Genomic DNA, 27446 nt, shown 5'->3' with positions numbered 1-27446 from the left:
TGCCTTTCAGTTGATATTATAAATGGCCAGCAATATCGTGAGATATAATATAACTCATATACATATTTCTGACCCGACGAAAGAGGATACCCTGTCTGCCGGTTTTTGTTTCAAATCAACGAACTGTAGACAGTACGTAAGCGTTATTAAAAATTTATTTGAGTAAACGTTTATTATTCTGTATTGATAAATAATAAAGCACCTCTTAAAATCAAAGATGCTATTATATCATCAAATTGTCGTTATATACTTAGCCTTTTCTTTTATACCGATCAACATTCGCTCTATATATTTCGAAGTAGAAAATTTCGACAACAGCTTATTTTAGTAGAGCCGGCATTGGAAGATTTCAAACCAATTCAATTTATATAATACGCATTCTCAGCTTGCTGTTTTGTCATAATTAACTGGCTGCAATCTTTTATTCACTTAGTGTCTATGTACATTCACGTTACTACATTTTCCTAAATTTAATGTTACTATTTCAAAAAGATAAATAGCAATAAATAGACATAACTGACGCAGAGCTGTTTTTACGATCGCTGTGAGATAACTTTTCTCTAGTTAACGCAACCTATATATAATGGCGATCTGATGAGTATTTAATAATTGTGTTACAGCTTTCTGCAAGTCAACGCAGTCGTCTCCCGTCGACTTATAAAAAAGTTTATCAATACACAGAGTAACAATCAATGTAACTAAATTACGTGATATTTATTCTTGAAAACATGGATAACGATTATTGGACTTTTAAGAATACAATTTTTTTTATTTGGAATGTGCATGTGTATAAATTTAAAATAAAGGAGTTTTTATAAGTTTGCTCAAAGCAATGTCTTCTATTGCAAGCAAGCACTGAGCCGCTATAAGATTTTTTTGGTGTAACGGAATTGAAAATTGCTCTTTTTCATTTGTATCATCGCAGGGTCATGACGTAGCCGTATTGAGAGTTAGAAAGACTAGACTAGAGTATTCATGGCCGACTCCGAGCACCTCCATCTGGTTGACCACCGATTCAACTTGCGTCACAAACTATCTTATTTATTGTCTGGCTTCGAAGAACGCAGAATCTTCTGAGGTTTTGCTACAAAATGGACAAGCATACTTATATGCATTCGAGAAACTGAACCTGCGATGCATAGCTTAGCATATCTTCATACCACACATTCTAGATTTCGACTTCATCAGCTAACTTAACACACGCACCAAGCAAAGCGCGAAAAAAAATAGCGACTGCAGCAAAAAAAATATGTAAGAATCATTCTCATTAAAAAAAATGCGTGCCTTCAAAAATTCAATCGAAGTTCAATTTGATTTTTGTTTCGGGAGATTTTGCACTACACCAAGTTAGCATATGAGTATGTATACAATCAGACATTTGTGAAGATTCGATCAACACTGATTGTACAGTCAGTTTTGTAGTTTCCACAATAATTTGACTTCAAAATACTCAAACATTCGTGTGGGGTAATAATTTATTAGTGCACAAGCATAAAAAATTGAGTAAATACAGCTTGCAAATGTTTATAACATATCAAGACAGCATAATAATATATTGTAACTATTCGGGTTTAGAAATAAACATTGAAAATTCTGTACACTCAATTTATATTAATGAGGTGCAAGCAAATTCCAGCATTGAATTTTGGGTATTTTTCCATTCATTAGTCGATAATTGTTCATTCCGTTTAACATAGAAAAAGAAATAAAGCATTTTGAATATTGTTACATTATGTTCAAGTAGAATATACCATTGTTGCTTGCGATCCTTTATGGCTCCTCGACTTGATCGCACTCTGATAGCTTTACGTCTTCCACTAAATTGGAATTATTACTACGCAGTCTGGGATAGGTAAACTTTCTGTGTCTTTTTGGATTCCTGAACAAAACGAGGTATGGGGAGTCAGTACCAGTACTACTACCAGGCAGCGCAATGTTATGGCATCGGTCAGCTGAATAAGTAGTGACGAAGAGATAATTTATTATTAGATAGATTTTTCGTGTTCGCAATTCCCATTTCTACTTTGGAATATTCAAAAGTTATATTATGTTCAACTTATTTTAGTATTTCAGCATGTAAAGGACTAACCAGGGGTTGCCAGGATTTTTAAAAGGGAGGGGGGAGGAAGGAGGGTTCAAGAATCGGAATAATAAATTTCTGTGCAAGGGCTTCTAAAACAGGAGCCGCGATTGCGCCACTCGTTAAAATAACCGACTTCTTTATCAGATAACGATCTTTCTGTTCCGTAAAATATTCAAACCCGATGCGAGTATTTAAAATGTCTTGCTATATTAATTTAATTTTGTTAATCGTAACTCGCCTTTGAGTCGACTTGCGTTGAAATGAAAGCAGCACTGCTCCAAAATACTATGATAATCTGCGGACATGAAATACGCGATAAACTTCAGATTATAAATAAATTAGATTCGGATTTTGCAACTTGTGATTTGTCAACTTTGAGCTATTCTCTTAGCTTATTTTCAAGATATCGGTGTAAGAAAAATCCCAAGGTCTGCTTGCTTTAAAATCCAGAAAATTACACTCCGCATTGCGCAAAGTATTCAATCCATGACCGACATACGCATATTTTAAATGTCTTGCTTTATTAATTTAATTGTGTTCAATGTGACCTGCTGTTGCGTCGACTAAAAATATAAAATCATTTCTACTTCAAATGCCGCTGTCATTAAAATCTGTGGTAATGTGTACGATCATACCTTGTTTCAATTCGTATTTCCCGATAAGCGATGAAACTTTCAAAGGAAGCTCAACATAATGTGTACCGTTTATGCACACCAAATTTTGCGATATACAAAGTCTAAAAAGCATTTTTAATCTGTCGCGAGCCTCCAAAAACAAAACTTATGGTGTTTTCCTTCGTTTTATTTTTAGTATTTTATAATGCCGCTTTTCAATAAGAAAATTTGGCTTGAGGATTCACTCCTTTATTATCTTTAGTATCTAGTCGCCGATGATTATAATAAAATAACTGATTTTTCACAACAAACTCACAATTCCGTGCAAGAATTAAAAAGTAATTAACTTCGACCTCGTAGAACAAGACATGCATAAGTTGGTGGAAATAGGCGTAATTTAGGGAGAATAAATACCGACGAAAAAGTGTTTGCGGTCTAAATAGCACGTCGCGCTAACAAAAACAATCGGCGATTTTAACAAAATGCAATCGCACGCGTTTTTATCGACTTTTTTAATCGCTTCTAAAAATTTCGAAGGGGGGTCCGACCCTCAACCTCTGGCAACGCTCTTGGGACTCACCTGCGGCGATAAATCAGAGCCATATTGTCTTTAAAAAAGTCTTCAGCGTCTTCAGGGGTTGCTACTAGAGCAACATTCTTGGTATCTGGGAAGATCAAGCCCAGAAATCCTGCCACGATGCTGAGTACGCCAAAAATGGACTAAAATATAGATTGTTTTATTGTTAAGTGAATGTATCAAAAAAACAATGATGATCACATAAATCATATTCCAAAAATAACCAACGAAAATGTATCTAAACGTGGATTCATCGTCATGGAATGCATTTTAGTAATCCATATTATGGTATTGTACTGCGATTGGCAGTTCACTCACACTCAGCTTTAGTTGATTCAGACTATATGAGCTGATTCTTACAGCGTTGTATTATGCAGTCTGCTCTATCATATATATAGGAAGAAAAAACCCTAGCCTAGACCATATTTGTGTTGGCCACTCTTGGTTGATTGCTTCATCCAATTCAGAAAATTACGTTAAACTTTTGTATAAATCTATATCAAAACCACTACTACCACTACCATGCTTCAACTCATATAAGTTTATGCAAGAAAAAAACAATATAGCTAGAGCTAATAAGTTGAAAATTTCTAAATTCAATAAAACAAAAACTAGAAAACTACCTGCATTAGCCATGGTATCACTTCCTGGGATTGTACGATGAAAGGTGAAATCATACCTCCAATTCTTGAAGTTCCCGTGCAAATACTCATTCCAGTCCCGCTGGCAATTGCAAAAATAAAAAATAAAACAAGTTAACTCTGTTGCTTGTCCGTTAAATACTGCAATTATGAGCTATTAAAAGTATATAGTATGATCAATTTTTAACGATAGTTTCCATACAGACGCAAATTTTCAGTATCGAGTTAGATGTAGATAAACGTAGAATTAGAATTCACTAGTTGAATGTGAAAATAAGACAGAGTTGTCTTGCATAATTGAACAAAAAATTCAAATTTGAAGATTTGCAGTACCCCCACCAAGAAAAGATTGCAACAAATGTAGTTTCGAGAGATTAATTTCTGAAAACTTCAATTTTAATACTAAGATGTCCTTCAAATGTTCTCTTCTGAGAGCTGTGAGCGCTAGTTCAAATTATTCGAGTATATACGTTGGGTTATGGTAACTCAAATAGTAACATAATAAATAATATTTCTACAAACTGTATTCCGATTCAGACAGAAACAACTGGTCAGTAACGTAACTTCAAAACAATGTTTACCGCAGCAATGTAGGGAATAATTCTGGTGTCACAACATAAATGATTTTGTAAACACTAGCTGCTCCAAGCCTGCCAACGCACGCGAACACAACGCTTGCAGTGGCGTATCCTAAAATGGAATAAAATTTGGCCGATACGATACCAGATGGTTATTGAAAACAAACGAAGCAGGCATGCAATGTTAGCACAACCATTTCCTCCAATACTTTAACAATTGAAAACTCGCATCAACTTTTGTCAAAGATAAATTAACAATAAAACTTTTATGTGCACTCATTCATCAACAAACGGATAATATGGCGTTGTTTTTTCATCCAACAAACAAGTATGATACATATATGATACTTACCAAAATCCAAAACTAACATGCTCAATATGCAACTTATACCAGCGATCGCGTACGATCCACTTAGTAAATAAACTTTCGAACAATATCTTTCTCCAATCAGTGCAGCAATTGTTGCAATAAAATCAAGTGTTGAATTTACAAGTCCGTTCACGTAAGGATTACCTGTCAAAATTGAAACGCACTTTTAGAGGGCAATTCTCAGTTTGCATGGTGAACATGTAATACAGTGATATGTAACGCCATGTAACGTTTTTCCCTTTCTGTGGTTTTTAATGGCGGGTAGCAAGAGACGCGTGTAGCATGGGGCAATGTGGCGAAAACGTGGTGGCTGAAGAAATATTTGTTATTGAATTTCGGTGCCTGAATAAAATGACACAAATGAAACAATTCTGAAGTCTAATGTTGAAATCGCGAACAATTATTCTAGAACTACTGTCCAGCATCTTCGTAATTCGCCATGGAAAACTGCACGAGGCAAAAACTCATTTAATATACGCTGAAATTTTTTAATACAAGTATGAAATACAAAAATGCAAGTAGGAAGTTAACATTTGAATGGTAACAAAGTAGGGTTTAAGAAAAGACTACTCCGTTGAATCGAAATCTCAATTTTGTAAATTAGGAGTACAGAACATTTATGGTTATGTAACCGGTGCCTTGTCGACACATAGTCTTGTCACATTAGTTCCTAATGTTGACTTCAAAACCATGTAAAATTTGATAGAAAATGATGTTGATATTCCAATGTTCGCGGTAATTTTTGAATTTTGCCAATCATATGCACTACGTATTGAATATCTAATTGAATTTTTGTTTACAGTTTTTAACATATACATGCGCCAAATATTGCTGTATCATGAGCAACTTGGTCATGCAATTACATCGCGTATTATGGTACGTCGAAAGTACGCTCCCGGCAAATATTTGCACTCAATGTTCAGCTGTATCTTAACAATAGTGGTACCTCTTTCGGCATGTCTTGAAATCCATGAAACTCGAACACAATTTGATTCAATTTTTGATGATATCTATTTAAATATACATGTTAATATGTCATTCTTCTTTATGCGTTATGATAATTTTACTTTAAAAATAACCTGCAAGGTATCCAGTATTAAGTATGAGTCCATAATAAACAAGCGAAATAACCATCCACGAAAACATAACATTCATCGATATTATTCGAACATGAGGAAATCTGTACAAATCAATAAACGAGTACGTTTTGCTTTGTACTTCATCTTCTGACCTTTGCGACTGAAAAACATTAAAAACCGTAGGTGAATAGGATCCCAAAATTAGGTATGAGAAAAACACGGCAAGTATCAAAATACATTTGACATTTGGTAGGAAGATAGTAAAAATAAAACATATATATTATTCTGATAACAGTACATGACTATTTTCTAACCAGCAGTCAAAATGACATGTAATTTACGAACGATTAATTTCTACCTCAAAAGATTTCAGCACAGATTGCCATTTTTCTTCATTGAAGTTTTTCCCACTAGATTTAAAATACTTCATCACAACTTTTCGTGCTTTCTCTGTTCTGCCAATCGATAACAGCCACCTTTGAAGAAAACTTTTGCTTACACGTTTAACTATAGTGGTACACTTCATCACTTCTATTACATTGACTCATATACCATTATTGAGACATAATGTGAAAATTGGTTCAAGGAGAAACGACTTTCAAAGTGTGTTTTACAGCAAGAGTATATATAGGAAGGCAGATTCATCAACAATTTGAAACAATAATAATAAGGTACCTTGGTGATTCAGAAATGAAAAAATGCACTGGTAAATAAAGCAAGTTTATCACGACACTATATATTGCAATATATCTCCAATTTCGATAAATAACAGCTACGAGTGAAATCAGAATGTCTCCAATTATTGCCAGTAATGAAACGGTGAAAATTAATTTTCCTCTTCCTTTTTTACATGAAATTTCACTCACTGAAAATAAACAAAAAATAATAATCGAATGAATTGTATTTTGTGCATTTCAAAATAAAGATGAAAATAGACAAACAAGCAGAGGGTTCTGAAGCTGTCGTATAACATCAAGGTATATATACTCGTATAATCATTGAATCTTTAAGGATGATTTAAGATAGATGAAGAAATAATAACATATTTATAATAAAAAATATTAAGTCATTTTTTACATGTTACCAATAATACGATGATATTGTTTGAACACTCAATTTTTTATGCGTGAAAGAAATCACAAACTTTGCTGGCTATGAAGAATTTAATGCGATTTTGAAGACGCATTATAAAATCATATTATTGGGTGGAAAATTTTTTCTTCAAGTCACTAGAATTATGTACGATGGTATGCATGAATATACATAAATATTTTGTTTGGTGGTGAATCTAAATGTGTGCACAAAGGTTCCCCGAGACATAAATAGAAATCAAATTTTAGTAAGTTGCTAATGTTCCTGAAACTAGCGTATTAATAAAATGGTATTATATCATTGGTATATAAATATATATTTTTACCATAGGTTGGATTTATTGAAAAAATTCAGATTTTTAAAAATGGTATAAAAAGGAACTCGTCATAAACTTTTATAACACTTTTTGGTAAGCGTTACAATCAAAATAAAATTTTGGTAACATGATCAATAAAAATTGAACTAATCAGTTCCAACCAAAAAAATCTACTCACTATAAGTGAAGGTAACAATATATTGTCCAGAGATTCCAATTGAAAAGAGAATGAAGAACACAATGTAAACATGATAACTTTGACTGAATGCAAACGCGAACCCCGAAGAAGATGATAAAATACATATAAGTAGCATTGTCATTTTGCGTCCGATGCTGTGAAGAAATTTGGAATCATCTTGAAATTGGTAAAATATAAGTAAATTCTTATAATAATCTTTACGGCGTCACTAAGGTGCTATGTTCACGAATACCATACTTTGTAAACTTAGATAATAAAACCTTGAAATTGTTTTCTAAACAACGTATATAAATAGCTTTCGCCTGTGGGATATGCCTGTGAAATGTGAAATTTTCGTGTGTTTGATTGACCGTTAAAAGAGAGATTCGCAATTGATATTCATAATAAACTTTCTGTTTCAGTCTGAAATTTAATGATCATCGAATTTCATATATGGCTTATGTTCATTCTCTAATATGCCTACCTTTAAAGAGTTAGAAACGCAAAAATAATGAGTTACACCGACAACACTTAATAAATAGCCAAGGGCGTTCATAATATTCTATGCACTTCAAAACACTTTGTAGGTACATGAAATAATGCAGCATCAAAAGCAGATGAAATTAGTTATTCATACGAAATCATAGAGTCTGAAACATCACGTCATTTTCTTGACCTGAACAACGACTGTATTACAGTACAATTTGTTGAACTTGTGATGTTATTATCATCTGCATTTGAATTCAATATTTAGGTAAATAAATGTTGAGGTTAAATCGAAATCAAGATTTCGGGGATTAGCGTACGTACGCACGTATATACAGTGCAATCAAGAACTAAGGACAAATTCTGTCATGAAAACCTGTTCATACCGATCAGTAACAATGCCCGAAATGATTGCTCCAATGAGGAATCCGAAAAACATTGAAGAATTTGCTATAGTCTTCATTACAGCTCTGTTGCATACCAGGTCCCACTGAATATATAAAAAATATTGAAAATGAAACATATTTCTAAATTGTCAAATGTCAATGCTATTGCTACATAAGATAGTTTCTATAATGAGTTAAAAATACCAAGTTCAGCATGTTGTATAAAACGACCCAAATACCTCATTTTATGAGCAGCTTTCTATGGGCCAACGTTAAAGCGTGACACGATTTTAAAGTTTTTTTTTTCATATTGAGACTAAAATGCAAAACAAATTTCGATTTGAATATTCCTCCGCGAGTATCCGGATATGTGAAGCCCAATTCATCTCTCGTAAAACTGTATTTAAACGTGTACCCTCTGGATTCAAATTAGATTCGTCGTTATTCTTCTTACTTGAGTTGTGAGTTACTTTAATACACTCGTATGTTGGATAAGCAGTTTTCGGTCGTGCATTTAAGCCTATTTCATACCTGTTTGTAAGCGTTTCTAAACAATAGCACAAATACCAGGCTTGTCTATGGGACATATTTTTCTGTCCCATTCCCATTCAATCCCATTGCAAATATGCCTGTCCCATCCCAGCCCATGGGATTCCCATCGGAATAAAATTCAGTTAAGCGTCTACCAAATAGGACTACATGTACGAGGAGACATGCAGAACAACAAAATTTACGGACTTTGTTAACCTTATATTTATAACTATTATACAAGTGTCCATCAGCCCCTTCACGTAGTATATTATTAATGCTGTTTCGCTCTTTATAACTACGTCATCCACCTTATTTTTAACACATCAAATATTGAAATCCTACTCTATGTCTGGTAAGATATAAAAAATTTCTATAGGATTGATCAAGTGTATTTCGTTACAGAACACAGTGCTGATTTAGTTTTTGACTGATTATAGCTTTCCTACGCACAGTGACAAGCAAGATTATTTTTCATTTGATCCAAATTGTAATAAGGTTGATCAAACTAAATCGAAGGATTATGATGAAGCATTTTTCATGAAATGAAAGTGGTTTCAAAGTGCCATTAAAAGATCATTTTTAAATGTGACCTCAGTACCTGGCAACATATGGCTATAGAAATAAAGCGGTAGCTTTTGGACGCTCACTTCAATGAAAGGTTTTCAATTAAATGCTGTTCAAAGTGTGCGCATGATTAAGAAGATTTTGTGAGCAAGCAGCACAACTCATGTTTACAAAAGACATTCAAAACACAATTTACCTCGGTTGTGATACTGGACTTGTATACGTCGTCATCGTAGACGTATTTATCACATTTCACCAGCGGTGCATCCGTTTGATTTTTCAAACACGAAGTATTCCAATTCCCATTACATAAGGAATAGTTGTAAAGCCGTTCATGACATGAGTTGTAATTCTGTAATAATTGCATGTAGAATGAAGTTATAGGGTAATAAAGTCTAATCTACATTTAATATAGTAGGCAGTAAGTACCAAATATCACCGTGTCAACTGATACGAAATGAATTCATATAGTCGAACGTACTCTGCTGTGGACAATATCAGTTATATTCATAAGAAAACTGATGGCAGTGTTTCTATTATAAAATGCGTCAAATTGTCATTCACACACAGAATGAAACTTTTTCAGGTGAAATATTTTCTTTTTGTATGATTGTATGGTGATTTACAATTATAAAGTTCCGATGATAATGCGCCTGACTTCACTTGAGAATGTTTCTAAGGTGATCGGGTGCTAGAACAACACACAATGGAATTTATAGGTACGCCCAAAGGGGCCCAATACACCAAATAAAAACTACCAGAGTGTGAAATGTCGTTTCGCTCACGCATTCGTGTATTGTGAGTGCAATCTATCTACCTTTGGCGCAACCTTGGTATGATTAACTATTTGTCCGATTATCCCTGCAACATCACAATAAACATATAGCTAGTAATTTGAAAGAATCAAAACACCATGGCGTGTAGCACTGAATGTCTTCGCGCATTTCTAAGACATATCAGGTGCTCAAGTTCAAACTTGGCCCGAACATCTATTGGCGTTCTATCAATGCCTAGAAATGTGTTATTGATTAAGTGAGATATCGTTCTACCGGACATGGCCATAGACATTAAAGTAGATAGATACTAGATACGCATCACACAGTTTGTTTGGGGAAACGCACGTTGTTGGTATGACGCGTTCATGAAATACTGTAGAATAAACTTAGTTTCTACGTTACGTCAATGTTTATATTTCCGACAATATGCTGCAAGTGAATCAAAACTTTTATATCACGGGGAAAAATGATATTGCTGTACAACTATTAATATATATATTACACAATAACTGATATGTGATCCATGTATTAAGTTTATATGTAAAATACTGATCTTTTTATTTGATAATCGATTGGAGACATCTTTATTTGCTGTTAGATGACACCCCAAATCGTTATATAACTTTATGTTATACAGAAGATGCCAATCCAGTTATACTTCAACATACTTCATTGGTTTTGCCTTTTACGCCCATGCCAGTTTGGAATGGATTGTCCCTACTTTTATATATGCATTCTGGAAAAGAACGCTTTTCAAAATTCTAGTTGTTTATTTCATTAACTTTGAACGTGAAATGTCACGTCAGGTTCCTTTTATAACGTTCGTTCTTGACAGGTGCATAGTGACTATGTTCTGATTAAACGGATAATCGGATGTATCTGCACACTAGCGACCATATTATACAACTTCCGCAGCAATTAGAACTGATGTCTGCATCTGATAACAAGTTTGATATATGATAATATCATCTATACTGACTGTTTTACTCACTTGGCTGGAAGTTGAAGGCCGGATAGATCGTAGAAACTCGTCAGATACATTATTTTGACCGATGAAGTCCTCATCAAACGGCGATGCACACCTTCGAAGATTAAAATAATTACTGGTATAGAAAATCCTTCACATACACAACATGCTCATTAGACTCTAATTAGAGTACCAATCGTTAGAACTAATATTTTTCCAAGCTAGAGTAAAACGCATGCTACATCTGAGGCAATTGATATTGCAAAATGAAGTATACCTAAATTTTGGCGTTGCGCTTAGGTAAAATGGAAGAGTGGTTGTTGAAAATGCACAAAATACTTGCACGGTGGTCGCAAATACAGACAATAACTGATAACGGCTCATTCCTCCTAATTCATCGAGCAAAAAATCATCAAATTCGATGCCATCTTTGTCTTTTTTGCTTATGTTGAGTTTGACTGAGATTATTTCTTCCTCTGCGTGCATGTTTATTTCAATTTTAATCAATAACAGAGTGACTAGAGATAAATTATCAGAATAAATAGACTTTGACTTGTATAACTAGTTCGCACAGCACATTGCAAGCAAAATTCTGAGTCAAGTCAATCGCTTTTACAACTCTCAGCACAACATCTGACGAGAGATCAAAATACATTCCAAGCTAGTCGACTAACGGTTATATCTTTAGCCTAATGTTGTATTGGTATATTTCCTCACTGTTTATTGATCTGATCTGCACTTCAAAGCGGATTTGCTTATGCTTGAATCTAGGAATAATGCGCGTAAACAATTGACATTGGTATATTATTGCCCACAGTCGAGACTTTTCACCACAGAGAAGTATTGGTACTAAATTAGGTCAGACCGATATTTTTTCAAGTTACAATTTCGGATCTAACCTATACCATTGATATATATATACATTGCGCCTATGAATTCCACCGTCTGAAGCTACACACCAGACAAATGCCGAAATAGTGTGCGAGTTGCATCACAGAACGTGATAAGATTTTCCGAATGTTTTTCAGCCTATTTTTTACCTTCATCGCGGCGGGACAGCCAGACTCTTTAATTAACTGCGCGGGCTCAAAATAAAATTGCATTCCAGGGAGTGATTTTGTTGCTCACTTCCGAAGGATCAGGTAGCCGGGATTGAGTTTTAAGTTAATTGTCCTTTCGGGTATTATAGACTTACATCCAGGGTGGTCCAAGGTAGTCGGCATATCGGGCCACAATATTAATTTTGTATCGTTCGCGGGTCACATTAATGCCAAGAATAGCTGAACAGCACAATATAAAACGAAAAATTTATGTCGAGCGTTGATTTGACAGACATCAAAAGTCTTTTATTACAATTTCAGTCTCTTTATACCGGAAAAATGATTTAGTAAATGTACTTCGATGTACCCGAATATCGATAACATTCTCAAAGCAAAGTCCCCTAACTTTGCAAACTGCACGTTGCTCACAATCTTCCGAAATGTTGTTCATGATTAATGTTTCCTCTAATTTTTTGTAGTATGTGTGCGCAGAAATTTTGGTGTGTGCGCACTTTTTTGGAAATGACTAATATTTGTGCAAAAACCAATGAAGAAATTTTGGCGTTCTAACCGGGTAAAAGTGGGCCAACAACAAACTTTCTCAACCTGCCAACCGAACACATTGTTACATTACATCGAAATACGTCTGTGCGCAGTAAATCTTTGCGTGTGCGCAGCCTCTGAGAGCTGTGTGCGCACGCACACGCGCACACCTTAGAGGGAACACTGTTCATGATTATATTCTTTTGTCGCCGATGCGACTTGTAAACATACAAAGCATTGAGGCTTACTCCTTCCGCAAGCACGTACTCTTCCGGTTCGAGTTAAAAAAAAATTTATATTGATCAGATTTCTTTCCAAACTCATGTTATAAAGTGACTTAGAAATCACTGCAGATTGATCGTTTAATTACATTTCGGCAAATGAGGGTAATATCGTTATACCATTCTTTCGTATTTACTAATTTTGTATTCATGCATGCATGTATGTATTCATTTTTGGGTTACTGTTTAAGCAGGTTAAAAGAGGACAATGCGACAGGGAGTATAGTGCTAGACCCAATTTAATTGTCTATGAAGTCTATTGATATATTGCTAGCGGATATTCCCGAAGGAGAGGATTGAATCAATAGTGATTTAAGGCCGTCGAAATTGAACAAAAAGTGATTTGAGCTGGTTAAGGCCTTTCAGGCACACTATTCAACCACCCTATCAACATCATTATTGTCTACTGCCTGTCCCAGGGCAATAACAATGACGTTAGGAATGTTACAATACGTCAGAAAATTTTTATGGTTATTTTTTTGACGCAACAATGTCAGGGAATATTTGTGCAATGATTGTTTCATTGCTATTATCAATAACGTGCACTAAAAGTCGGGTAGCATATTTAACCTGTAAAAATAGAACCTAAAAACGGTTACGTTAATACGTTGGCATTCAATTTCGGTCAATATATCACCTACGGTGATAGCTGCTCTGTTCCCACCTAATAACTGACTAAGGATCTTACCGAGGTATTGTTTAGAGTTAAATATTAGTTGTTGGAACGCTTTCAATTTGGCATGCCAAATAATTAATATCTGTCAATTCGTTAATTACCCCGGAAACCCCATCAGTGCTTTTTTGAATAAAACCAACTTGAGGAGAAGATTCTGAAAAATTCTTTTAACAGTATAATCGTAATTAAAGGCAAGATATTTAAGATTAAAACGGGATAAACCATTAAGTACAATGCAATGTTGCGTTTCGAATATTAAAACAATTTTGTACAACAAAAGAGCAATGCTCAAATATATGGACACGCAGACAATTCCCCAAAAATCATATGCGGTGACTTACCAGTACCTGTATAAACAAAGCACCACATCACAGCAATTAAACAGACAAAAACTAGAGATGTACCGATGTATCGGTATCGGCAATATCGGCTATATATATTTGCCTTTTTGATATGATCTAGAATGTTTTAAAAGATAACTTAACATCTAACTTTTAATTTTTATTTTTTGCCCGGAGAGATCGTGAACTATGAGCCATGCATGTCTTCACCCCCGCGAGTGGTAACGGGAATGGGATTCACCTGTTTTTAAATATTTACTAGCGGAACTAGCTCATTTAATTCGGCTATTTTCGCTGCCAAATTTGTATATTGACATTTTGAATACATATTACATATTGAATATGAAGAAATATATCAACACGGCACAGAAAAGAAAGCAACTAGGCGCCCTGTTTTAAATCATACCGTGAAATCGGAGTCCTTTTTCACAGCACATGCACTTTTTGGCACGGTTATTAATTTTGACTGTTTATCGTCAAGAGCGAGTGTCAATTAGTTCATCGACATCGTTAAGCTAAATTCCGACGCAATTATCTCTGTACACAGGTAATAAATACTGTGATTATAATAATTTTAATTTTGTTTAAATACACAATTTCTTTATAGACTTATTGATGTATGATATCGACGCTGATTGATATCCTTTCATTTTGGATGTAATTTATTGCAGCGACGATCACGATTAAACACAAAATAAAATATTTTTGCGTATATTCGATATTCTTTTAAACACGAAAAACGATATTCCAAGGTCGCGATATTAATATTAAATTGGAATTGGACATTCCGGAATATGAGTTTTCTAATTGGACACCGAGATTACTAGCATCAGCATACAATGCATCCGAATCAATTAATGCATCTGGATACCAAACATCAATTTCATATGTGATATATCTCTTTTTCAATCTGAAATAATGTGTACTATGAATAACGCTCAAAGACCATTGTTTTAGTTTTAACCCGTCTGCCCTACACAGCACACTTAATTACGGTAATAATTACATAGTATCGGTATCGGAATATCGGCCTTTTTGTAATAACGGTGTATCGGTATCGGGGTTTTCAGTTGGTATCGGTATCGGCGACAAAGGTGGTATTGGTACATCTCTAACAAAAACACGGTGGTCGCAAATTGGTTGACGAAGATATTATCGACGTATTGGTAATGCGCACCTCCCCTATCGACGTATTGGTAATGCGCACCTCCCCTATTCCCCCTCCTTTGAATGTAAAAACGCGAAAACTTCAAAGATGGTCAAAAGAAACACAACTCTACCCACCTGCCAAGTTTCATCCTTTTATCTCCTATATTTGTATAGATATTCAATCTTTTGACAGCTACGAGTTAGTTCAGTGTCACCGCGCTGTGTTACGGTACCAGAACCTCTCTATCTTTGAAAAAATTGGGCTTCTAATTGCATTTCTGACCGTCATATATTTTAAGAACAAAACTCGTCAAATTATAAACAAAGCACCCCATCACAGCAATCAAACAGACAAAAACACGTGGTCGCAAATTGGTTGACAAAGATATTATCGACGTATTGAAAATGCGCACCCCCCCCCCCCCTACCTGTAAAGCCAGACGCTTCTTCCTTGCAAAACCAACTTATTCGTTTTATCACGGTATTATAACAGCAGATACCACAGTCTACAAATATATTCACACCAAGCGAAGCATTTCGACCACAGTCTACAAATATATTCACACCAAGCGAAGCAGTACAGTACCGGAAATATATTCACATCAAGCGAAGCAGTACAGTACGGTCTACCGTACCTTCAGCTAGCATCACCGCCATTCACCGGTAACCTCGAAAAACTTGCGATTTTTGAGTAACGACTTTCAGAATCGTCACGCCGTCTCGCCAACGTTCGATTGCACGTGAACAAAAAGAGGAGTGCCTGCACATGCGTCCTCGGAACGTTCAGTGACGTCATACCAAACAAAAACAAATCTCACAGAGCTAACAGAAATGTTTGAAATAAATAAAAGTAATAGCCTTCTGGAGAAAAATTTCATCTTTAACCAATAAAAATTTCAAAGCAATTGGTCCAGTGACCAAAGAGAAAAGCGGTTTTTCAATATTTCCACTAGGTGTCCAAAAAATGTCAAAGAACAACAAGAGAGCTATGCTCAAATATATGGACACGTAGCGCCACCGAGTGGCAATAATTTTGATGACGTCATAGCGAAAAAAAGTAATAGCCTTCTGGAGAAAAATTTTATCTTTAACCACTGAAAATATCAAAGCAATTGGTCCAGTATTCGAAGAGAAAAGCGACTTTTTAAAAACGTGTCAAAGTACAAGAACAATAACAACAACAACAACATAATATTGAAACGATCGTTATGTCCACTTCGTGTCCAACAAGAACAACATAGCAACAAAACGATCGTTATGTCCACTGAACGTGTCCAATTAGTATCATACTTAAAACATCTTGTTAGATGTTAGATCAATTTCAAAACATATTGATAGCCTAATCCAACTCTTAACTTGCTTCCATCATGCCCCCCATATAATCGCATTAAGTGAAACCAAGTTGTCCAATTCACCTATCTGCAACATTAGAATTACTGGATACAACTTTATTCATAACCCTTCTCCCACAAAATCTGGAGGTGTTGGCATGTTCATCAGATCAGATATCCACTTCACTGAAATTCACCAATGTGACCTAAGTTACTCAAACTGTGAGGAACTGTGGATTGAGATTAGTCCTCCACTTACCTATACCAAGAAAAACATCATCATTGGCGTTGTTTACAAACACCCTCGTAGTGACATTATGAACTTCACTGAAGCGATGGAACAATGCCTCTGCAATTTAGAGAATCGTAATAGTAAATTTATAATTATGGGTGATTTTAATATTAATCTTCTAGCCCATGATATACAAACCATTCAATACATGGACATGCTCTTATCTCACTTGGCTATTCCCATAATTACTCACCCCACAAGAGTTACTCCCACATCCCACACCCTAATAGACCACATCTACACAAACATTATAGATCATGATTACTCGTCTTACATTTTACTAGACGATATCTCTGACCATTTTCCCATAATATGTTGCATTCCCAATATTAATGTAGCGAATAGAATTGATACGGCTCGCACAAAACGTAAAATGTCAAACTTTAATAAAGAAAATTTTAGACACGATGCGGAAAACGCCTTTGACAACTTCATGGCCACAGAACTATCTAATACCAACTTCAATCAGAGGTTTAACACTTTTATTAGCATAATAAAATGCATACTTGACAGGAACGCACCCATGGGAAAATGCTCACGCAAAGTGACTAGACTGGCAAACAAACCATGGATAACCAAAGGTATCTTAATATCGATAAGGAACAAGAATTTGTTGCATAAAAAGCATTACATACTAGGCACCCCAAGTCAACGAAGAAACTACAAAAAGTATAAGAATACCTTAACCCACATCATCAGAAGATCCAAACAAAATCATTACCTTATTAAAGTACAAAATAATAGGGGGGACATAAAACACACTTGGCGGACAATTAAGGAAATTGTGAATGTAAAATCGAATTCAAGTACTTCAATTCCAGAACTTACCCTTAGAAATGGCTCCAAAAGCACCAACCCATTTGTAATTGCCAACGAACTTAACTATTTTTTCACAAGCATCGGTAAAAATCTTATTGACAGTGTGCCACCTTCTAATAAAAATTTCAAAGAATTTCTTCGCTCCACCACCAAGGAATCAATATACCTCCGAGCTACCACTGTTAATGAGGTTTTTAACACAATATTAGCATTGAAAAAGGGAAAAGCGGTTGGGGATGACAACATTTCCTCTTACTTTCTCAAGATCATTGCCGACATTATTTCCCCGATCATTGTGTACTTCTTCAATGCTTCTTTAATAATGGGCATCTTCCCATCAGCCCTCAAACTAGCCCGCGTCATTCCATTATTTAAATCTGGGAATAAAACAGATCCATCAAATTACAGACCCATTTCTATTTTATCAAGTATTGCTATTGTCTTTGAAAAACTCTTATATCGCAGGTTAATGGATTTTTGTCAAAATTTCAACCTTATTAATAAATACCAATTTGGGTTTCAGAATAATCACTCTACAAATCATGCTATTATCGACTTAGTTGAATACATCTACGAAAAATTTGAACGTGGTGAACATACATGTTGCGTATTTTTAGACTTGAAAAAGGCCTTTGATACTGTTAGCCATGATATCCTACTCGATAAACTCCACCATTACGGAATCCGCGGTTGTGCCAACAACCTTTTCAAAGACTACCTCACGGGTAGACAGCAATATGTTGAAATTGGCACTAACCGGTCTGAAGTGCTTCCCATAAAAACAGGAATTGTCCAGGGCAGCTGTCTTGGCCCACTGTTTTTCGTTTTATATATCAATGACATCTCAAATTGCTCTGACCTCTTGACAAAATTGTTCGCAGATGACACCGGTCTTCTCAACAGTGCGAAATCTGTGTTGACCTTAGAAAAACATGTAAATATCGAGATGGCAAAGGTATTCGAATGGATGATTAGCAACAAGCTAACAATCAATATTAATAAATCTAAAATTGTTCATATATGCCCTAAACAACGTCATCAAGTCACCGCAATTTCTATTAACATCAATGGAACAGAGCTAGAATCTGTCCCTTCTTACAAATATCTAGGACTAAATATAGATAACTGCTTACGTTGGGATGTCCATGTTAATGATATTCGTAAAAAACTTTCTCGAACTGTAGGTATGTTAGGTAAACTTCAACACTATATAGATACAGCAACCCTTAAATTGGTATATTTCTCACTTTTTCAAACATATATCCAATATGCTATTGTAGCTTGGGGATCCACATCTCAATCAATTTTGCATCGAATCAATGTACTTCAGAACAGGGCGGTTAAAATCCTTTATCGTTCGTCTGCTCGCATAAATCTTAACATAATTTATAACAAAATTAATGTTTTAAAGCTTGCAGATATTTATAAATTAGAGATCTGCAAGCTTATGCACAAATATCACAACCACTGTCTACCAAGTGCTTTTGATGGTTATTTTATACGACAAAGTACTATACACACACATAACACAAGATCAGCCTCCACACACTCTTTTTATTTACGTCGTTTGTCACATTCCATAACCCAAAATTGCCTAAAGTACACTGGAGCAAAAATGTGGAACAATTTACCAAGTGAGTTAAAAAGCATGTCCCACCAGATATTCAAATCAAATCTAAAAAGACATTTAGTGTCTCAATATATACTTTAGGATGGACAAAAACTATTAATTGTGCTATGTTACATGAAAAAGTATTACAAATTATGTTTCATATTTTAGTATTAGTTAACATCAATTTACCAGTTTAAGCAATGGAGTATTCCTATCACAGTGCTTCCTATATTCAGATATTTCTATCATTGAAGGACTCCATAGTCTAGTGATTTTATACCAACATTTATTTTCACCTCAACAAATGTCAATATTATTTTTTCATTGTATTCTTATCACAGTCTGACAGTATCAAATCATTTATATTTGTTCCTAATATTTTTCTTGTTAGCTTACAAGCAGTACGGTACTGGTACTGAGATAACGCGTCAGGACACCAATGGTGAATATTTATTTCAACATCCAGCGTGCTAATTTCACTTTATTTAATTACCTGATCGGTGTCCATTGCTATATCGCTTCATACTGTCATAGCACAACCACGTTGTGGTCAGGTCACCTTCAAAATTCCCCAGTTATTCTACAGAACAACATTTCGCTACAGCTAGGTCTATGCAAACGGGAAATCCCCCGTTATTCGCTGCTATTATGGCACATTTAATTTTAGTAATAATATACAACAATTGCAATTAGTTAGCTCTTTTGTAAAACTTATATGGTATCTATTCGTTGAAACTCTTTCCCCGATCTGTCAAACTAGGTGTTAGAACCTTGGGTGTCGCAGCTCGATAACCAGTTTTGGTTCCCCGCGGCTTCCCTTCCCCAGTAATTTAAATATCATTTTTTCTATATATCTTTGCACGTGTTTTTTGTTTTTTACTGATTGGAAAAAATAAACTTGACTTGACTTGACTTGACTTGAAACTGACTTTCCACATGAACCCCGATCATGGATTGATTGACCAAGTCTTGAAAAATCTAAGCGATAAATCTGATTAGAAGAATTACAAGAGAGCTACGCCCAAATATATGGACACGTCTGTTCGCAGTACAGTACGGTTTACCGTACCGTGAGATCACATTCTACAAATCTATTCACACCAAGCGAAGCAGTACAGTTGGACACAAAACGGCGTCCGATGCCCGCAGAACGTTCATGACGTCATAGCAAACAAAAACAAGTCTCACAGAGCTGACAGAAATATTTGAAATAAATGAAAGTAATAGCCTTATGGAGAAAAATTTCATCTTTAACCACTAAAAATTTCAAAGCAATTGGTTCAGGGATCAAAGAGAAAAGCGGTTTTTTGATATTTCCACTAGGTGTTCAAAAAGTGTCAAAGAACAACAAGAACAACATAACAACAAAACGATCGTTATGTCTGCTAAACGTGTCCAATAATGTAAAATAAGTTCGGTAACAGTTGTTTGGTATTGAGAACAATCAATTAAGCAGCGGTTCCCATCCTTTCTACCCTGGCGGACCGGTAAAATTGGATTAAATTTACTCGCGGAAATTGAAATGGCCGGAACATAAAAGAATAACATATATTTGCGTAATATAATGCAATGTCGGGCAGTCAATAAGCTTCTAGACAAAAAAGCACACTTAAAAACATTTCACACGGAGAAAAACTATCAAATAATGTGCCGACCAAAAATTAAAAATGGGTGAAACATAAAATAATATCATATATTTGCGTAATGACATGCAGTGCTGGGCACCCATTATGCGTAAAAAAGGCACGCATAGAATATCTCACATTAAAAACATGCACAATTAACTCATGTGAGAATTTTGCTGCTGTTTCGTTTCCAATATAAAAATTGCAAACGAGGCCTCAAAGAAGTTTTTGCAACACGTAGCCCTGCAGCCGCGTGCAGCCGATTTCTTTGCTTAGTTTCAATTGAATTTCGTGATGAAAATGTTGTTTCGCATTACGCAGTAATTGGCTAGTAGACGGACAACAGTTTGATTGCTCGATTACCTGGCGATGGGTATTCGTTATCAAGAGATATCTAAAATTGTGACAAGTAATTCTTTTTTAATCTGAACTGTAAAGTAGAATCACCATTTTAATCAAGCCTTTTCTTTTTCATTGGGTTTATTATATTAATCCCTCTGCTGTTGATCGACGCCTCAAACGAAATGAATTTGCATTACAATGACAGGGTCGTCGACAACTTGACAACAAGCTCAAAATCCTACTGTGTCTGGAAAAGATCTCTGCGGCCCATGTTTTTTTTGCGCGTCACGTGACCACCTGTGGGGTCGCAACAAGGTCATATCTTACTGGAATATTATACTGTTTTTGGCGGTTTTCTGGTTTAAACAAGGAGATATGCATCACGTTTTTTATATATGGTCATATTAATCAGGAAAAGTACGCGGAAAAGAAAAAGCACGCGTGCCGATATTTAGGCTTCTTAATTTTGCGAGATTTGATGGAGCGCATTCGCGATGAATCGGAGCCGGAAAAGCGAAAAGTGTTAATGGTCGGCGCCAACATGTCGCAAAAGACGTCGCAATAGGACGGCGGAATAGAATTGCGTAATGATCCAACGCAACTTTGTCTACGGTAAAGCGATTGCGACGGCATAAAAACAACAAAACAACAAAATTTCTAGCGGACCGGCAAAAAAGCTTCGCGGACCGGCACCGGTCCGCGGACCGGAGGTTGGAAACCACTGAATTAAAGGGTGGTGTTTCCAAATTAAAGTTTGACTTCCTAACGTGCATGTCCCAGTTATATGTTGCAGGGGAGAATTGATGAGAAAGTACCTATCATTACCCCATGAAAAGGATCATACTGAATTTGAATACGAGGCGTTATATCTGTGTATTAGTACGTCAGATTCAGTAGTTGGGGTATTTGAATAAGAAATGTCCTGGAAATCAGAAGTAAAAATCTCTTCATGAGCCAGCTTAATTCTATCAATAGAAACCGTGGTAGGTTTGTCTTTGAAATCAATCTTAAATAACTTATCGTATTTTTGTATAACACGAAAAAGTCTTTGATAAGGCGGTACTAGTGGTCTTCTAACTGCATCAACACGTAGAAATATGTGACTGTAAGTGTTGAAAGTGTTCAATTCTGGTGATAAGAATGTCTTTTTTTTTGAGGTGTTCTCGGTTGAATTGGGTCAATTTGGTGTAGTTTTGTAGTTACATATCAACTAATTGGCTACACCAGCAAATGTGAAGTGTGCCACAGATAACGATGACGATTTTATGTAGTCGAGAAACTTTGGCGCAATGAAGTCTGGGGCAATTTTTAGTACAAAATATAGTGTGCTCAGCGCAATTCAACACTCGCGCCACCTATAATTGGGTCAATAATTCGGCAAAATTTATTCTCGGAAAGCAAAAGTCAATTTTGGCACAATAAAATTGACCAAACTGTTGAAAATGTATATTTGCGCAAACGTAAATAGTAATTACTGCAAAACTGCTCAAAATCTTCCCAGTCGAGCACAACCTGTTGTTGTTGAGCAGACGCACGCATTTTTATATAGTTTTAAAATAATGAAAACAATCGTTATGATTTGAATGGTTCGAATGACGTGAATTTTCAATAACCAAGTGTAGATATTGTTTAGTTTTAAGTTGAAGTTGTAGTGCGTTCGTTACTTCTCAACTCCTAAAACACGCCCGTACTGTTTGTTAACCCTCTCAATCATATATCAAGCAGTATATTACGCCCTAAGTACGACGTCCAACTATTCCAAAAGTGCGAACAACAAAATCCTGACCCCTCCCCAGTCGGTCGTTCTGGTGGCATTTTACCTGGGTTATTTTTTTGTCAACCATTAGGCCCTAAAGCTTCACTCATGGCTTTTTATTAGCGTGTGATAGAGCCCTATCCAGCAATACATGTAAAACGCACTCATCTAAAAAAAAAAATTTTACGCCAAAATTCCAAAATTTCCATTGAATTTGCGCGATTTTGTGTCTAGTATAGGGTTAATAATTATTCTTAAATAATTAATTTTTATTTCAACGTTTTCTTGTGTTATTTTCAAACAGAACAACACTAAAATCACTATTATAGCAAGAATGGTTAGTCCAAAATTCACGATTTTATTTACAGAATTTTTGGGTTCAAGGCTTCAACTGACAATTTTGATGACGTCACCCCTCTAATTATTAGTGCACACGCCCCCCTCAATGCAAAAAATGTTACTTTCTCCGACGGAAATGCGCGTAGAAAGATGTAAACATTCTAATGCGAGCCGCTACGCGTGAAAATTACCATTAATTTTACGTTTTTTTCACGTTTAAAAAATCTCGATACCTCCGCCAAGTATGCTGCAGTCGAAATCATATTTATCAAAACATCACAGTGCCAGGGATGATATATATGACTGAAAATACATGGTAAACCAATAATAAATCCACGCTATTTATACGATTCGCACTTTGCGTCACGGCTGGAGTCTCTTTCTTCGTGAAATATACGACTCTACTATAGAACATTAACTGTAAAACACCATTAATTTTAGAGTTGGCCTAGGCCAAATAATACTGAGTATATGCCATCCGGCTGAGTTGGGATTTATTCAGATACCACGTTTGTAAGCATCATGCACGATTGTAGGGAAGAAAATTATATCCCAATGTCGCCCACCAGCGGTTGAAAATGGATCACAACTAAATACAAAATGCTGCAGAAAGGCCGCAAATTTATGACTAGAGAACGGAGAAAATAACATGTTTTGCCATGCTTGTTTCTTCTGATGTTTTAATCTCTCTCGCACCCGCTAACGTAACCATATATTCATACGTGAATCAGCCCAAACGACTTACATTTACCACAGCGTTACAAGTAATATATATTGGGTCAAATTGAAGGTTCGGCAAGCAAACACACAAACCGCATGCTGCGATGCATGTCATCACGGTTACTGCAACGTCTCTATATATATCCTACCTGGAATTATCTCAATGTGTGACAGCCGCCTTTGTATTGAAACGAAAGATCTCTTATATCGATTATTCAGAATATTATTTTTATTTTCTGTTTCAGTTTGCCAGCCATTGTATTGAATTTATATAGTAGGCTATGATAACAAATTCCTATATTTCTAAATCTGAATTATTCAAAATGTAGCGAAGTATGTCTATCCGATTGAACATTTATTTTTTTTATCCATATTACTTTTTATCCAAAAGTAAACTATGCTCTCGCAGAAATTCTTTCATATATATTTCATATGAATTGCTTCGTATTTTGAAGTTGCAGATTATGGATAACTGCTTCGAATCTTTTATTTCCGTATGTGTATTCAATGCACAAATAGCTTCATATTTATATAAGTGTTTCCTCAGTGAGCTACAATTAATGCGCTTCGAAACACTAAAACATATTCAAAAACTCTATGAAAACTGAGAATTTCAAGCAAAATTGGATAATTTGGGGGTTTCGAATTACTGTACCTTGTATGATTAGACGATGGGACAACAAAGCCATGTGCGTCGAGAATTTTTTTACTTCGGGGTCTGACTTGTACATCTTTATTCATAGGTTGTGACAAAAAATGTTTCTCCACGGTGGCGATCTTCTTTGTTTTTCATTCAAATCTCTAGGATGGACTTCAACCGAACAAAAAATTATTTAGAATAACGACAATCCTGAATGTGCCATCAAAAGTTAAATGAATACCCAACTTGTTTTTTGTACAGTTCAGTTTTTTATTTACTCTTAAAAATAGTCATGCACACTATAGTTCTAAAATCTTTTTATTAACATAAAAATAGGCTCTCGTAATCGATTTGTATGTTCTTTCAACCATGATACTGTCGTAGAGCAACAAATAAAATATAAGAACTAAGCCTAATAAATTAATTTTATCTTTTTTAAATTCCCGAGTATAGTGTATTATTTGTTCTAAGTTTATTTTGACATCATCATTTTAACGAATTCTTCATAGTTAACTTGAGAATCTCCGTCCATGTCCGCTTCTCGAATCATCTCTGTGATTTCTTCTTCCGTCAACTTTTCCCCAAGGTTATTCATAACGTGACGAAGTTCAGCCCCTGAAATATAACCGTTTCCGTCCTTGTCAAAAACTCTGAACGCTTCTTTTATCTCTTCTTCAGCGTCGGTATCCTTCATTTTTCTTGCCATCATTGTCAGAAATTCAGAAAAGTCCACACTCCCACTTCCATCTGCATCCACTTCGTTGATCATGTCCTGTAAAAATAACGTATAAAATATAAACGACGTTTGTTGAGTCAATAAGGTCGCAGAGAAGTTCATTCTTCGCAGCATATCATATTCTCACCTGTAAGTCCGATTCTGAAGGATTTTGTCCGAGCGACTTCATTACCGTTCCCAATTCTTTTGTTGTGATTTTGCCGTCACCATCTTTGTCAAAAAGTGAGAACGCTTCTTTGAATTCAGCAATTTGTTCTTCACTGAGATTTGCCATTTTATGCAATTTTTAATTTATATTAAGGCTATAATCTAATGAATCTAAATATATAATTTAAACATGTTGTTAATTTTGTTAAACGACCCAAGTCTCTGTTCGATAACGGCCATGCCTTTTTTCCTATTTCCTCAAAAACTATATTTACATCGCAGATTGTATTTGACTAAAAGGATGAATGTAAGACTTAGATGAGATAACCTAATAATATATATATCTTCATGAACATCCATAAGCACATTGAACACATAGCCATTAAGGGGTTGAAAGTTTCAAATAAACTGATTACTTGAACCTGAAAGGCTCCATTTAAACCAAAGTCAAACCGAACCTGTATATACCATGTCATGGCGACCAGCTGCTCTTACTGAGTGAGCAAGCATAAAAACAATGTACTTTACAGTCGCCGATATCCTTATGGTCACTTCGTTGAAAGCATCTGACAATTTCCGAAATAATATTTATATGATATCAGCTAATATTCATATAATATCACCCTGAAGCGGATATACCTGTCAAAACGGAGACATATGTTGACACCAGCGATTGATGACTAATATCTGAATAACTAACATCCTAAATTTGATTGAAACCAGTTCAGAAACAAAACGCTATTGACGATAGTTAGTTAGACAAAATTTTATTTTTCCTATAACAAAACAATTAAACACGAAGAATTTAAAAAAGTTATAGGTGGAAATGAATAAACCTGAGAACCCTATTTTTACCTCATTTAATCAATATCTATCAGCTTGTCAGTGTAAGTGGAAACTTTCAAACAGCAGAGCACAAAACCTCTCTAAGCGACCAATATACTTCTACATAACATCACTGCAATCACATACCAAGCATTAAATACCAGCTACCTCGTTATGTGTCATAACTGATGGTTTACATCAATCAGTCAATCATTTTATACAAAAATATACAGGTATTAATTCAATAACAAATCGATATTTATGGTATGTGCATCTGCTATATCGACGTTCGATAAATCATCAGAGACATGATATTTGATGCAGAGCCTCTTTGTCTACGCTTTTAAAAATATTGTAAAGTAGTCCAGTATTAATCATCATTTAAAGCATTCTTTTGCAAAAATATAGGCGCCAAGCCTGAAAGATTGCCGTCTGATCAAAATCGTTAAAATTACTCAATATCATTAATTGAAGATAGTTAAAAAGAGTCATTTATAGGTTGCAATATTTTTCTTTGTATTACATAACACATATATTTATCGATTTATTGAATACTGATCATTTAATGCTCAAGCGTTGAAACGCAAAATATCTCAAATGACACTCGGATACATCTTATGAGAGGGCAGGCAGATGAGTCGGATTAATCGTCAATAATATCGTGCAAATCATTTATCAATAAATTGTATATAAGTTCAGATTAAAAGATGTTAGCAGGTCAAATCTCTGCCGCAATTACTTTCAGATGAGTGATCTAGAAGAAAAATATTTTTGAATCGAACTTCGTGTAGTCTTTTGTTAGATCCCATTCGAGTGCAGACTATCATTATATCATCATGAACGACATGTAAGCTATACGCACTGCTTCATCACGTTCTGAAAATTCGGCTAAAATCTTATTCAACAATTATACATTAGGACATAGATTCTTAAAGTGCTCCGTACGAAGCCCCAGGGCTCCGTGAGAGTAACCCAGGGGCTCCGCGAGCTATTG

The 27446-nt window shown here is 35.3% G+C and overlaps 2 protein-coding genes and 1 long non-coding RNA gene across 5 annotated transcripts; all 3 read right to left on the bottom strand.

Annotated features, from left to right (window-relative positions):
- Positions 1 to 1338: 1338 nt before the first annotated feature.
- LOC120344341 (solute carrier family 22 member 1-like) lies at positions 1339 to 15691 on the bottom strand. Of its 3 annotated transcripts, none has more exons than XM_039413509.2 (13): positions 11516 to 14280; positions 11263 to 11353; positions 9692 to 9847; positions 8401 to 8504; positions 7529 to 7683; positions 6618 to 6807; positions 6301 to 6418; positions 5943 to 6102; positions 4846 to 5007; positions 4497 to 4605; positions 3898 to 3997; positions 3278 to 3417; positions 1339 to 1879 (listed from the first exon to the last, which is right to left on the bottom strand). In XM_039413509.2, the coding sequence occupies exons 1-13, from the start codon at positions 11722 to 11724 to the stop codon at positions 1771 to 1773; spliced, it is 1803 nt and encodes a 600-aa protein (XP_039269443.2). In that variant the 5' UTR covers positions 11725 to 14280; the 3' UTR covers positions 1339 to 1770. The 3 variants fall into 3 exon arrangements, 2 of the variants coding, with proteins under 2 accessions (XP_039269443.2, XP_039269444.2); XM_039413510.2 differs by lacking the exon at positions 11516 to 14280 and adding an exon at positions 15404 to 15691 and having other exon boundaries at positions 1340 to 1879; XR_013475439.1 differs by lacking the exon at positions 1339 to 1879 and adding an exon at positions 15327 to 15404 and having other exon boundaries at positions 3368 to 3417; positions 3898 to 4605; positions 11516 to 15296.
- Positions 15692 to 15704: 13 nt separating this feature from the next.
- LOC144422912 (uncharacterized) lies at positions 15705 to 19954 on the bottom strand. The gene is made up of 7 exons (XR_013475440.1): positions 19816 to 19954; positions 18958 to 19085; positions 18468 to 18631; positions 17967 to 18087; positions 17720 to 17889; positions 16859 to 16948; positions 15705 to 16785 (listed from the first exon to the last, which is right to left on the bottom strand). It is a non-coding gene; the product is annotated as an uncharacterized LOC144422912 (long non-coding RNA).
- Positions 19955 to 24990: 5036 nt separating this feature from the next.
- LOC120344378 (neo-calmodulin) lies at positions 24991 to 25816 on the bottom strand. Its single transcript, XM_039413576.2, has 2 exons — positions 25608 to 25816; positions 24991 to 25516 (listed from the first exon to the last, which is right to left on the bottom strand). Exons 1-2 carry the CDS (start codon positions 25752 to 25754, stop codon positions 25217 to 25219), a joined length of 447 nt encoding a protein of 148 aa, XP_039269510.1. The 5' UTR covers positions 25755 to 25816; the 3' UTR covers positions 24991 to 25216.
- Between the last annotated feature and the right edge of the window lie 1630 nt (positions 25817 to 27446).

The sequence above is a fragment of the Styela clava genome, chromosome 5, assembly GCF_964204865.1.
Source record: "Styela clava chromosome 5, kaStyClav1.hap1.2, whole genome shotgun sequence".
Taxonomy (NCBI): domain Eukaryota; kingdom Metazoa; phylum Chordata; class Ascidiacea; order Stolidobranchia; family Styelidae; genus Styela; species Styela clava.
The sequence above is the reverse complement of the archived record's forward strand: the minus strand, read 5'-3'. Positions and strand labels throughout refer to the sequence as shown.